Genomic DNA, 15,837 nt, shown 5'->3' with positions numbered 1-15,837 from the left:
ACACACATCTGCATCAGATGAATCATCTCCTCACAGCTCACACGCTCTCAACACGCATCTGCATCAGATGAATCATCTCCTCACACCTCACAACACGCATCCGCATCAGATGCATCACCACCTCACAGCTCTCAACACACATCTGCATCAGATGAATCATCTCCTCACAGCTCACACGCTCTCAACACACATCTGCATCAGATGCATCATCTCCTCACAGCTCACATGCTCCCAACACACATCTGCATCAGATGCATCATCTCCTCACAGCTCACACGCTCTCAACACACATCTGCATCAGATGAATCATCTCCTCACAGCTCACATGCTCTCAACACACATCTGCATCAGATGAATCATCTCCTCACAGCTCACACTCTCTCAACACACATCTGCATCAGATGCATCATCTCCTCACAGCTCACATGCTCTCAACACACATCTGCATCAGATGAATCATCTCCTCACAGCTCACATGCTCTCAACACACATCTGCATCAGATGAATCATGTCCTCACAGCTCATACGCTCTCAACACACATCTGCATCAGATGAATCATCTCCTCACAGCTCACACGCTCTCAACACGCATCTGCATCAGATGAATCATCTCCTCACACCTCACAACACGCATCCGCATCAGATGCATCACCACCTCACAGCTCTCAACACACATCTGCATCAGATGCATCATCTCCTCACAGCTCATACGCTCTCAACACACATCTGCATCAGATGAATCATCTCCTCACAGCTCACACGCTCTCAACACACATCTGCATCAGATGCATCATCTCCTCACAGCTCACATGCTCCCAACACACATCTGCATCAGATGCATCATCTCCTCACAGCTCACACGCTCTCAACACACATCTGCATCAGATGAATCATCTCCTCACAGCTCACATGCTCTCAACACACATCTGCATCAGATGAATCATCTCCTCACAGCTCACACTCTCTCAACACACATCTGCATCAGATGAATCATCTCCTCACAGCTCATACGCTCTCAACACACATCTGCATCAGATGAATCATCTCCTCACAGCTCATACGCTCTCAACACACATCTGCATCAGATGCATCATCTCCTCACAGCTCACACGCTCTCAACACACATCTGCATCAGATGCATCACCTCCTCACACCTCACAACACTCATCCGCATAAGATGCATCACCACCTCACAGCTCATAACACAAATCTGCATCAGATGCATCACCACCTCACAGCTCACACGCTCTCAACACACATCTGCATCAGATGCATCACCACCTCACAGCTCTCAACACACATCTGCATCAGATGCATCACCACCTCACAGCTCATAACACACATCTGCATCAGATGCATCACGTCCTCACAGCTCTCAACACACATCTGCATCAGATGCATCACCACCTCACAGCTCACAACACACATCTGCATCAGATGCATCACCACCTCACAGCTCTCAACACACATCTGCATCAGATGCATCACCACCTCACAGCTCTCAACACACATCTGCATCAGATGCATCACCACCTCACAGCTCACAACACACATCTGCATCAGATGCATCACCACCTCACAGCTCACAACACACATCTGCATCAGATGCATCACCACCTCACAGCTCTCAACACACATCTGCATCAGATGCATCACCACCTCACAGCTCTCAACACACATCTGCATCAGATGCATCACCACCTCACAGCTCTCAACACACATCTGCATCAGATGCATCACCACCTCACAGCTCACAACACACATCTGCATCAGATGCATCACCACCTCACAGCTCACAACACACATCTGCATCAGATGCATCACCACCTCACAGCTCTCAACACACATCTGCATCAGATGCATCACCACCTCACAGCTCACAACACACATCTGCATCAGATGCATCATGTCCTCACAGCTCACAACACACATCTGCATCAGATGCATCATGTCCTCACAGCTCTCAACACACATCTGCATCAGATGCATCACCACATCACAGCTCTCAACACACATCTGCATCAGATGCATCACCACCTCACAGCTCACAACACACATCTGCATCAGATGCATCATGTCCTCACAGCTCTCAACACACATCTGCATCAGATGCATCACCACCTCACAGCTCTCAACACACATCTGCATCAGATGCATCACCACCTCACAGCTCTCAACACACATCTGCATCAGATGCATCACCACCTCACAGCTCACAACACACATCTGCATCAGATGCATCATGTCCTCACAGCTCTCAACACACATCTGCATCAGATGCATCACCACCTCACAGCTCTCAACACACATCTGCATCAGATGCATCACCACCTCACAGCTCACAACACACATCTGCATCAGATGCATCATGTCCTCACAGCTCTCAACACACATCTGCATCAGATGCATCACCACCTCACAGCTCTCAACACACATCTGCATCAGATGCATCACCACCTCACAGCTCACAACACACATCTGCATCAGATGCATCACCACCTCACAGCTCTCAACACACATCTGCATCAGATGCATCACCACCTCACAGCTCTCAACACACATCTGCATCAGATGCATCACCACCTCACAGCTCTCAACACACATCTGCATCAGATGCATCACCACCTCACAGCTCTCAACACACATCTGCATCAGATGCATCACCACCTCACAGCTCACAACACACATCTGCATCAGATGCATCACCACCTCACAGCTCTCAACACACATCTGCATCAGATGCATCACCACCTCACAGCTCTCAACACACATCTGCATCAGATGCATCACCACCTCACAGCTCACAACACACATCTGCATCAGATGCATCACCACCTCACAGCTCACAACACACATCTGCATCAGATGCATCACCACCTCACAGCTCACAACACACATCTGCATCAGATGCATCATGTCCTCACAGCTCACAACACACATCTGCATCAGATGCATCACCACCTCACAGCTCACAACACACATCTGCATCAGATGCATCATGTCCTCACAGCTCTCAACACACATCTGCATCAGATGCATCACCACCTCACAGCTCTCAACACACATCTGCATCAGATGCATCACCACCTCACAGCTCACAACACACATCTGCATCAGATGCATCATGTCCTCACAGCTCTCAACACACATCTGCATCAGATGCATCACCACCTCACAGCTCTCAACACACATCTGCATCAGATGCATCACCACCTCACAGCTCACAACACACATCTGCATCAGATGCATCATGTCCTCACAGCTCTCAACACACATCTGCATCAGATGCATCACCACCTCACAGCTCACATGCTCTCTACACACACCTGCATCACCTCCTCACAGCTTTTACTTTTGACACATAGATTCAATCATTGTCACATGATGTAGTTAACTCAACATAAGAAAATATGCGTGAGGTACCTTGGAACTCCTAGTGAAAACATTCTGTATTATCCTTAAGTATTTACTATAGTATCTAGTGATTTAAGTAAAGTCTGCTATAGCATTTTTTAACTGTACTAAAATGTATACTCAAGGACCCTGCTGTATTTTTCATTTGGCCTTTTTAGTTTTATACTTTATGCTGAGATCAGTAGACTTAAATTCTATGGTTTTATGAGTACATCAGTAAATATTCAATGTCAATGGTTTTCATTTTGACCAAAAAGCATGCGCTATGGCTTGAATTCATCACAGGTGTGGAAACAATTACTGCACGGCTGCACTGCATCAATCCTCCAATGCACGGACACTGTATCTGTGTGCAGTGAGAACGCTCAAAGTTGTTCATGTCGGCACAGATATAGATTACGTCAAGTCACCAAAAAAGACAGCTAAAAAGAATAATTAATACTGTAAACATGAGTATGACACGTGCCAGCAGCACTTTCGAATATAAATCTGAAAGTGAAAGAATACTGCTCATCAGTATTTACATTCTAACATTTGATGTTAACTATTCCCTTCATCAGACACCAACATAAGGACCAGCAGACATGGGTAGAGTCCTTAACATCTCTGAACTGCATGCGTGTTATTGCAAACAGCAAGCTAACCGAGGAGAAATAGCACCAGCAGTGGAAGAGTCAGCAGTGAGTGATTCAGTAAGCAGAAATACAGCTCACACAACACACACAAACACTCTTCTGCATAAAGTAAAACACTGAATAAATGCATAACACACAGAAAGTGTTAATACATAACTGAAAAAAATAGAAATTCCAAATCTCAGGGTGCAGTCAGGCGACATTCATAAGCTCGAAAACCGTTACAAACAGCATCCAATGAGAAAGGCTAAACACTCGAGACGGGTCTGACATACGCAAGAACCCGACTCAGCCCGTTTGAAAGGCGACCTTGAGCTTCCCTCTCTTTCACCCCAAACACTTTTGATGTGTTTAACTTTGACTCGCGCTCTCTCCATCCAATTATCTGCCAAAATATCATCATTTATTCAACAGAGTTGAATAGAAAGCAAAGGATGTGATGCAGTGATCCTTCGAGCTCATGTCAAACAGCTCATCTGTATGCACACACAGCAGTGCGGTTCTCTTCAGCACTGTTTAGTATTGAGCACTAACACCCCCTCCAGAAGACACGGAGCTGCCTTCCACATTCATGTCCTTTGAGAAGGTATTTAGATCTACCCAGCGCCTTTAGATACCTGGGCACCATTTAAGAGCGAATGACACGTCTCTTTCATTAGGCAATGTCAGGATACACTGCACCAAGATCAACAAAATACATCAATACAAGGTGGACGATAAAAAAACTGTTGAGGGCGTTCACATTAGAACGTTAACTATAAAAAGTTGTAAAGATTGATCTTCGTTTAGGAGAATAGCAGGCTTCACATCACAGCTATAACGATAAAGAGAATGATTTCATAAGAATCACTAGAATTTTAAGCTAATGAACGATAAAACGTACTATTAAACTGTCTTTGTCAGATCTCTAATGTTCGGCTAATGATGATCGTGACGTGGGTTTAATATCTGACTTAAAGACTGTAAAGCCGTGTGTTTGAGGCAGGATATTAAATATGTAAACATGACATAAATCTGAGAAAACTGGCAAAATACACAGAGGGAAATAATGATTTGATCCCCTACTGATTTTGTAATTTGGCCTGCTTATAAAGAAATTAAAGGGTCTGTCATTTTTATGGTAGGTTTATTTAACTAATAGAGACAGAATATCAAAAATAAATCTTTGGTTGTCTTGGCAATATGTTTTGGGTCTTTGTCATGTTAAAGGCACATCCACAACCCATGTTCAGTGATCTAGTGAAGGGGAGGAGGTTCTTTAGGGTACATGGGGCCGTCCCTCAGCCCCTCAATGGGATGGGGATGGTGTTCTTGAGGTCATAGTCAGCATTTCTCTCCCTACAACAACAGGAGACAATTTTGGTCTCACATCACGTGAAGCCTTTTCTAAAATTATGTTGATGTTTATTGTCAAACTTCAGACGAGCCAGACGGGTCTTCACGGGCAGGAGGACCTTGCGTGTGCTTCAGGATTTCAATCTATTGTGTCATAGCGTGTTACCAATGGTTTGCTTTCTGTGGTCCCCCCTGTCTTGAAATCATTAACACACTTCTTCCGTGTAGTTCTGGGCTGATCTTTAACCTTTCTCATGATCATCTTTACTCCATTGGGGAAATCTTGCAGGGAGCACCAGAACAAGAGCATTTGATAGTTATTTAGTATTTCTTCTATTTCCAAATAATCACACAAGAGTATTCTCACCAAGCTTCTGTCTGTAGCGTGTTCAAGGTTTGTGCAGGTCTACAATCTTGTTCCTGACATCCTTTGAAAACTATTTGGTCTGGACCACGAGAGGTTGAAACGGAAGATACAGATTCTTTTATAAACATAAGCTGAATGAGGAGTACTATTTTAAAGTGACAGAACTAATCTGTGGTCCATTTAGACACAAAACCAATCTGTGGAGCCAGAATTCTTGCTGGTTGGTAGAGGATCAAATACTTATTTCAGTGACTGAAATGCAAATCAATTTATAACTTTATATAATTTTTCCCCCTGTCATTTGGGTAAGATATTCTGTCTCTATAAGTTACAATAAACCTACCATAAAAATGATAGACCCTTCATTCCTTTGTAAGCAGGCAAACTTACATAATCAGCAGGGATCAAATCATTATTTCCCTCGCTGTATATGCTTTACAAATGTCCCAACTGCGTTCTAGAGGAAGTCTCCTTCCGTCTGCAATGTGTTCAGATGTAGAGAACCAGTTAAGGAAGCAAGCGATGAAGGGAGAGGGAACGCAGAAAATGCTATTCTCAAATGACTTTCAAATCGCAGAATCTCAGTTGCGTTGCTGTCTACTGGCAGGAGTCAGAAAGCCATGCAAATATCTTCATTTGAATTGTGAAGATCAAGGGATTTCTGAATGTCTTGAGGGCCAGTTATTCATGGCAGAATATAATTTTTCTGCAGAGTTCCCCTTTAAATGCGTTCCTAGTTAAATGAAGTTGTGTGGCAGAGTCTTGTTTAAATAATCCACACAGCCATCACTCCTCACAATCTTAGGGAGATCAACTGGAAACTTACTTCATAATGTATTTTGCTCTGTCCACCGTCTGAGCCTTGATCTTCACCAGGAGCGGATGACTGCCGTAAGTCTCATTCTTCCACTGTCCATACAGCCGATACCTTCAGACACATCCAGACTCATGTTTAAATAGATGTGAACACAGTTCATGTGTTTAGATGTGTTTGTGTATGAGAGTATGATGAGAGACAGTGATCTAGCGTAGCAGTAAAAACCTCAGCTGGTATATGATCATAAAGCTCAATCATTTCATATAACGGCTCCCATGATATAACAGCCCATAAACTTACACATCCCCATCATGTTTAACTCTTGATGTTATAGCTTGAAGGCATCCTTTGACTCTCTTTAATGTGCTCTGAGGATTACAGTGCAGGCCACGGGTTTAATATCAGGCTGATGACAGCACATGGCCACACACGTTCTTTATTAGATTAGATTAGATTAGATTCAACTTTATTGTCATTACACATATACAAGTACAGTGTAACGAAATGTAGTTTAGGTCTAACCAGAAGTGCAATTAGCAAGTGCAGATATACAGTGTGAATAAATACAGAATACATTATTAGGAAAATACTATACAATGGGCATGTACTATGAAAATATGACAGTCGGTATGTACTATGAACAATATAAACAGAAGGCTATATACTGTGAACATTAATGTACAGGTGGTTATGAACAGATAACAATATAGACTATACAATAGTGCAAGTGACTTGAGTGTGCATTAATTACAGACTAATTAGTTTATCCCATGTACCCAATGAGGAGCCTTTTGTCTTTCAGAAGAGATTGAGATTAGAATGACATGAAGGTGAGGGAATGATCGACACTCGTGTTGTGGGGTAAGTATGTTCATTAATGTTTTAAATACGTTTGTGACCGAGTGCTTGAGATGTCTTGAGAAGCAATGAATGTGATGTGATAGAAGTGTTTCTCCTATGTGAAACCATCATATGAAGTTCTATGAAGCTGTGGTGCTCTGTGAGGATGACGAGTCTATACCTGTAGTTATAGGGGAAGAGTTTGAAGAAGCCCCAGATCTCCTCTGACATGCAGGCATTGCACTCCATGAGCGACAGAGACGGCAACAACACCTGATCAGCAATACTTAGGAAACAGCTGAGCAGAGAGTCCTAACACACACACAGACATACACACACAACACAACACGACACAACAAAACACGTCATATAGAGACAAACAAAGGCTGGGGTCTAAAAATATTACTCCACAGAAAGAAGTTAAACTGGTATCAGAACAAGTTCTACCATCATTACTTTGTGAATACTTTACACTTCCATTATGAGATTTCAAGTAATAGTTCCCCCGAAAATGTGAATTCTGTCATTATTCATTCCCCCTCTTTTCATTTCAAAGCTGTATACGTTTGTGTATACATAGGTTTTGTGCCTATACAACAGAAGTGAATGGATACTGCTGTTGTGCAGGTTACCAACATTCTTCTTTTGTGTTCTGCATAAGAAATAAACTCAAACAAGTTTGAAATGACAAGAGGGGAGTGAATATTACATGAGGAGAAGAGATACATTCATCATTCATCTCAAACTACTGCCTTCATCTGTTACAATCAAAGCACATATACAGTTTACTCTTATCACATTCTCATCTTCTGCCTGAAATCTACTTTTGATATAGATCATTTTATTTTATAGATTTCATTTGTTTACTTGCATATAAATAATTTCATATTACATTCTATATTAATTCTTGTTCAGCATCTTATTTGAATTTTACTCTATTGTTTGTACTTATTGCGAGTCTTTTGTTATATGTTCAGTGCTTTAACAATTTTGTCAGAACACACAATCATGCAAATAAAGTATCTTGAAAAGGATTAAATTATTTTCCTTTTTCGGTGAACTATGCCTTTAAACTGTCCCGATTTAACTTGTCTTTTCCATGACTCACCATTTTGTCCTTGGTGTCCTGACTGCTTTCACTTTGGTACTGTAAGTGCGAGAGAGGGAGTGAGAGAGAGAGAGAGAGAGAGAGAGATGTGTCAAATGCATATCAGTACACACTAAGAGCCAACAAAAGCATGAGCCTGTAGAGATCATAGCTGATATACAACTAGGGCTGGGCGATGGGTTTAAAAAAAAATTGATAATCAACTTTAAAATCATCACAATATCCGATAATATCAGGTGTGTTTGACTTCATGCAACGTTGCGCAGATGATCAGCGTACTGATGTCATAAACTGATGTCATATGCCGATCAATCTGTTGATACAGACCGGGAGTGTCTGGAACCGCCAAGTGCCAAACAAACACACAAATAGGTGCACCACGCACAGAAACCAGTGTTGCAGTGACTTCTTTCATCGGGTCAAGCATTTAGATAAATCATATTTTTTATGCAGTAGAAGGATGTTGCCAGTACGGCCCTTCGGGCGTGAGGTTTTGCTTTGCCGAAGCAGCTGGTCTTTCTCTTGGTCTATCTGTGCAGTGACCGGCAGAAAATAGCAGCACGTTCAACTGAACAAACAAAACAGCGTTTCCAAAATTCTGTCACTGTTACTGACTGCCTGGGCATATGAACATGAACCTTAATGCTAAAGCCTCTACATCACATCATCATTTTATAATGTGTATATTCCATCATTATCGATTATCCTCTTGTATGTGTCTCTTGTAATCGACATTGGAATAGTTGCGAGACATCAGCGATACACGATACATTGTCAGATCACCCAGCCCTATATACCAACACACAACCAGAAATGACAACGCTGTACACAACTGATACACAACAGAATGAACAGAACCATTCAACTAAATCTCAGAAATGTGTGACTGCACTACAACAAGACCTATAAAAACAACATTTACTTCCAGAGCAGAATGAAGGCAAAAATCATCCTGTCAGCATCAATCCAAGATATTTTATATACAGGATTAACAATAAACATCTGGTCAGTTAATCCGGGGTTTATCTGGGTCAAACACATACACAGGGTTAAAAGTACCCTGTGAACCCAATACTGATGAAAATAATTGGGAAGAAACAGGTTCACGTCCAAACTTCTTATTTATTCTTGAAATAAACAATACTCACTGTTAGGGGAGCTCAATTTTAAATTCTATTATTTTAACTTTAAATGTCATCATTAAATCAAAGATTTGTAAACATATGTCTTCCGTCAGCACCTGACCGATCAGTTCAAACTTCACTCTCTTTTCTACTCTTAGGCTTTGTGAGACCACTTTTACTGCACTTATTGTTGTTGTTTTTTGTCCTTATGTTGTTTCTATTGCTTCCATTGTTTTCCCCATTTGTAAGTCCCTTTGGATAAAAGTGTCTGCTAAATCTTCTAAATGTAAAATAGGAGTAATGAACTTATCAGACACAGATTTGACCTGAAACCGTATCAAAAGCAAAGACATTAAAAAGTAACTTGAACAGTTGGTAACACTTTCCTTGAAGCATGTATGTTTAATGCATTATAAAAGTAGTTTTAATGCATTGTAATGTCTTGTGTATTAACTGTAATAATTATTATTTATAACACTTAGCAATTCATTGTTACACTACACATTAAATTGGTACTAATTCTTTACAACTACATATAATGCATTACAATACACATTATGAAGAATTATAATGCATTTTAGCCTTTAATAACTGTTAATAATCCATTATATATACTCGCTTCAAGGAAAGTGTTACTAAACAGTTTTGTGCAGTCAGATGGCTGACACATGTAAGCACTGTCAGGTGGTCTGACTTCCTCTGCTCGTGTGTCGCTTCATATAATGAGAAATGATTTGAGGTGTTTCATTCATTAACATGAGGTCCTATTGCTCACTTCATGTTTATTCATAAACATTACATCACAAACATAACTCAACACTCACCTATTTTCAGTTTGTTATTTCTCATAAACTGTGCTAGTCATTTCAATGTCACCATGACACACTGTATTTCCACCACACTAATGTTTTGATGTGTTCTGTGTATTACTGTTTGCTGTTATCGTAAAGCGTCCTTGAGCTCTGGAAAGGCGATAAATAAATAAAATAAATTCACTTATTTATGTTTTAAAGACTTATCTACAATTAAAGAAAAAGTGGAAAAAAACAAATGAGCGAGTGGACAGAAAGCGAAGTGGGAGAGAGGGGAGGTGTTTGAGAAAGGACCCCGAGACAGGAATCGAACTCAGGTCGCCAGAGTACTACCAACATTATTCACTTTTAACCCTTTCAGACCAGTGTGATCATTCTAGGGTGGTCTCTGAAGCGCACCATCACACCCCTTTAGAACGCAGTTGTAAAACACCCATGAGATGTAATGCCGAATCGTCTTCGCGACAGATTTTGGCTGAACCATTTCAGGACAACATTCCTGATGCTGTACAGCACCACCGCACCGTGAGCTGGTTAATCAAGTCCATCAACTGAGGCAAAGTCACATGACTTCTTTGATGCACATCCAGAAAATTACCAAGTTAATGCGTTTCAATCCTAATTAATGCACATTTCTTCTATTCAAATAAAAAATGGTTTTAAGTCTATTGAGCGAGTTTTTATAGCCATCTTGGCGTTTCCCTTCAGTGTTTCTTTATGCAAAATCCCAAAGTGCTCATTCAAATAAGTGGATATAAACATCTGTATTTTTTCTGAGCTGTATCACTCAGCCCTCATGTCAGTTTTTACCTCTTTCATGAAACTCTTGCCCAGTCGAACGATCTTGGCAAACAGTATGGGGTCATGGGACAGATGAGGACCCAGGTAGCACAGCATGGAGAACACGTCTCTGGATAAGTCTTGGAAGGTCTCAGCCGGCCGCAGTGCCTGTTTGTTCCACAGAGGTCTCATCAAACTGCCTTTGGCACCTTTGGGAACCCCAGCCCTACAAACACATGAAGTTCAAAGAGCTCTGTCAGAACAACTGAGTTTCAACTGTGCCTTCTACCCCGGCGCCGGAGCCTGACAATACGCTTCAAAGCACGTCTCATGTGGACTCCGTCGTGATCACTTTAGGAGGCGGGCAACAGGTGACATCTCCCCGTCTCTCCATCCTCAGATCTTTGCGGTGATTTATCAGCGGCTGCCCGAGTGAAATTTGGAACTTCCAAAGCAAATTAAATAACATTTTATGCTCATTTTCTTCCCCAAATAGAACCGTGTGATCATCTCCGTTCTGCATTTTTAGAAAGCAAGAGACAGCCGCTCCCTCCCTACTCCTGCTGTTTCCAAGCAACAGACATGTGTGATGAAGAGGTCTTGAATGTAAGAACATGCATCTCCATACAGAAAACGGTGTCAAAGATGGGTCACATGCCTGTCGAGCAGAGTTCGGCACCTCATAGACAATGCGGAGCAAAAATAAAAAAACGAGCGGAGGTGGAGGAAAGATACATGGCGGAGGCAGAGAAATCAGCGCGACCCAAGTCATCCAAGGTGTGGGAGCATTTCACACTAAATAAACAGAAAAACTGCAAAATTTGCAAAAGCGACATGGCATGGCACAGGAGCACCACGGCAATTATCCACCACCTGAACGCAAACATGTTGGACTCTTTGATGAGGAGAAAGGGAGTTCAATAGCAGGTTAAGTCACTACAGAATCCTACTTTTGTTTCGTTTTTGAAGTGAGGAACGTAATGTCCCTGGTGCGGATGTTAACTCGTTATCCAGATGGACAAGCATGACAAGTTAGCATTAGCTGGTTAATAACAGTAGTAAAGCAGGGGTGGTGTAGTTACTTTGCACTTTGCATTGCAAGAATAAAGACACGTTTTTATTCACTTTTATTCAAAATGCCTTTTTTGAACCATTCATTTATCAATCTGTTGTCATGTATAGCTACACTGCAAAAAAAGTAGGGCTGCAACTAACGATTATTTTAATAATCGATTAATCTGTAAATATTTTTTTCGATTAATCGATGAATCGGATAAAAACAAAAACCAAGAAAAGCATTCATTTCCAACCCTTTATTCAAAAACAGAACTAAAATCTTTAGAAAGTGCACAAGCATGTTGCTCCTTGAACATCCCTGAGCTGTTATAAAAATAATAAAATCAAATAAAAATGGAGTAACACAAAAAACATACACATGTATGCTTTACATCTGCAAAATATATAGACTTTTTTTAAATAAAAGTGCCACCTGAGCTGCCAGAACAATAAATAATTTATAAAAACTAAAGAACAATACAAATCAGAAAACTTAACAGGATTTGTTTGAATGTAAGAACTTGTTCTCTACACTACACTGCAGACAGACACTCGCAGATGCACACACTCGCAGACGCACATACTTTTGCAGACGCACACACTGACAAACACTGACACACACACACACTCTCTCTCAAATTCACTTGAAGCTTATTCATTCAATTACTACAATCATTGTAGTAAGTGCAAGCTTCATTTATACACCACATTTTAACAAAGCTTAAGATGACCAAGAGCTATAAAAGAACTTTAAAATTAAATTAAAAAGTACAACACACACAAATATATTTGTCAATAATAACCTATATGGGAGAAAGCACAGAATATACACTGCAAAAATTGCTTTTCTAACTTAGTAGTTTTGTCCTGTTGTCAGTCCAAATTGTAAAAAAAATCTTATATCAAGAAACATGTACTAGACACATGAAAAAGCATAAGAAATTATGTCTTTTGTTTTCTGAAAAAAAAACACCTCAAAATTAAGTGATTGTTTGCTTAAAGCAAGAAAAATTATCTGCCAATGGGGTACAAAAATAATCTTAATGAGATATAATTTCAAACAGAAGTTTTAAGCATCAATTAATTTTCTTGTCAAGTAATCTTGATTTAAGATTTTTTAGATATTTGGACTGGAAATTAGACAAAATTACTAAGGAAGTTTTGCAGTGTAGCTATACATGACAACAGATTGATAAATGAATGGTCCAAAAAAGGCGAGTGAATAAAAACGTGTTTTTAGTCTTACAATGCAAAGCGCAAAGTAACTACACCACCCCTGATTATACTGTTATTAACGAGCTAATGCTAACTTGTGATGCTTGTCAATCTGGATAACGAGTAAACATCCGCACCGGGGACATTACGTTCTTCACTTCGAAACGGAACAAAAGTAGGATTCTGTAGTGACTTAACCTGCTGTTGAACTCCCTTCCTCCTCATCACAGACTCAAACATGTTTGAGTTTCAGGTGCTGGATCATTGCCGCGTTGCTCCCGCCATGTCGCGTTTGCATATTTTGTAGTTAACACAGTTTTTCTGTTTATTTAGTGTGAAATGCTCCCGAAAAAAAGCTTTTCTTACTTCGTAATTTTGCCTCGTTTCCAGTCAAAGTATCCAAAAAAATCTTAAATCAAGATTACTAGACAAGAAAAATGGCATGAGAAAATTAAATGATGCTTAAAACTTCTGTTTGAGTTTATATCTCATTTAGATTATTTTTCGTACCCCATTGGCAGATAATTTAGCTTGTTTTAAGCAAACAATCACTTAATTTTTAGGTGTTTTTTCAGAAAACAAGACATCATTTCTTATGCTATTTAATTTGTCTAGTAAATGTTTCTTGATTTAAGATTTTTTTGATATTTGGACTGACAACAGGACAAAACTACTCAATTAGAAAAGCACTTATTGCAGTGTATATTCTGTGCCTTGTCCCATATAGGTTATTATTGAAAATATATTTGTGTGTGTTGTACTTTTTAATTTAATTTTAAAGTTCTTTTATAGCACTTGGTCATATTAAGCTGTGTTTAAATGTGGTGTATAAATTAACCTTGCATTTACTACAATGATGGTAATAATTTAATGAATAAGCTTCAAGTGAATTTGAGAGAGAGTGTGTGTGTGTGTGTGTCAGTGTGAGAGTTTGTGAGTGTGTAGAGAACAAGTTCTGACATTCAAACAAATCCTGTTAAATTTTCTGATTTGTATTGTTCTTTATTTTTTATAAATTATTTACTGTTCTGACAGCTCAGGTGGCACTTTATTTAAAAAAAAAAGTCTATATATTTGGCAGATGTAACGCATACATGTGTATGTTTTTTGTGTTAGTCCATTTTTATTTTATTGTATTATTATTATAACAGCTCAGGGATGTTCAAGGAGCAACATGTTTGTGCACTTTCTAAAGATTTTAGTTCTGTTTTTGAATAAAGGGTTGGAAATTAATGCTTTTCTTGGTTTTTTGTCTTTATCCAATTCTTCGATTAATCGAAAAAAAATGAACGGCAGATTAATCGATTATTAAAATAATTGTTAGTTGCAGCCCTAATAACAGCCCTTTTTGGGACGCTAACATACATCTGCGTTTTATTTAATCCCAGTCGGTTTCCCTTGCAGAGATCACCTCGTGTGCGGTGTGTACCTGCGGTACAGCGGCTCCACGCTGTAGTGCAGCAGCTGGCACAGAGCGATGGCGATGGTCTTGTGGGAGGTGGCGTAGAAAGCTGGCATCTGATCCATGACGCTCTGAGCATGCTGCCAGTCGCCGATCCGCAGCAGAGCCTCCAGCAGCCCCAGTTTCTGATTATCAGGAGGCTGACATGAGAGAGACAGATGGATTAGAGGAGTGGAGGACATACCTTCACATACGCCATCATTATAGACTCTATAGCTCATTATCAGTGCTGCCGGGATCTCATGTTCAGACACACACATCTGTGCTGTTTCTTACTAATGTCACAGATAATTCACCCCACTGAAAATCTACAAAATCTGGATTTTTTTATTGGACGCAAAAATCATGTTTTTTATGATGTAATTGTTTTCTTGTGTTATCTAGCTATTTTGCTATTTTGTATTAGTAATTATGGCTTGAATCAAAACAAACCAACTGCAGTTTGATTAATATGAATTGGAACATTGTGTGTATGAGTGAATGCGTTGTACAGTTTAAGACGTTGACACTTGTGGATTTGTCTGTGAAGCTAAAGTCAAACACATGCTGAAAGTCAAGCGTTTTTGCATCTACCTGCCAAAATAAAGGCCAGCTTCATTTGAACCAGATGAAAAAAAAAAATTATAGTAAGATTCAAAATACTCTAGTACCCAAAAATTGTACTGCAGTTTACTGTAGCGGTTATACTACTGGCAACAAAACATCCTTTTAACACACTTACTAAAGTAATTGACATGTTTCTTTGGCTTGTTTTCAGAAATAATCTACAGGGACTCTGTTTTGTGTATGTGTGCCAGAAGTTAAGCCTGGGCCACAATGCTTGTTTATTTTGTTGCTTTGAAACCATCTATAGCCAGTCAGAGAAGCATTTA

The 15,837-nt window shown here is 40.1% G+C and overlaps 1 protein-coding gene across 2 annotated transcripts in view; it reads right to left on the bottom strand.

Moving 5' to 3' along the window:
* The window catches only part of thoc2 (THO complex 2), a 73,672-nt gene that overhangs the window by 43,939 nt on the left and 13,896 nt on the right, over positions 1-15,837 (bottom strand). For both annotated transcript variants that reach the window (XM_056769068.1, XM_056769069.1), the window contains exons 11-15: positions 14,933-15,105; positions 11,263-11,458; positions 8,517-8,555; positions 7,590-7,720; positions 6,578-6,679 (exon numbers count right to left, since the gene is read on the bottom strand). In XM_056769068.1, the coding sequence (XP_056625046.1) occupies positions 6,578-6,679; positions 7,590-7,720; positions 8,517-8,555; positions 11,263-11,458; positions 14,933-15,105 (641 nt within the window). The remainder of the gene's footprint in view (positions 1-6,577; positions 6,680-7,589; positions 7,721-8,516; positions 8,556-11,262; positions 11,459-14,932; positions 15,106-15,837) is intronic.

Source organism: Triplophysa dalaica, chromosome 16, assembly GCF_015846415.1.
Source record: "Triplophysa dalaica isolate WHDGS20190420 chromosome 16, ASM1584641v1, whole genome shotgun sequence".
Lineage (NCBI taxonomy): Eukaryota > Metazoa > Chordata > Actinopteri > Cypriniformes > Nemacheilidae > Triplophysa > Triplophysa dalaica.
This window is presented reverse-complemented; position numbering and strand designations above follow the sequence as displayed.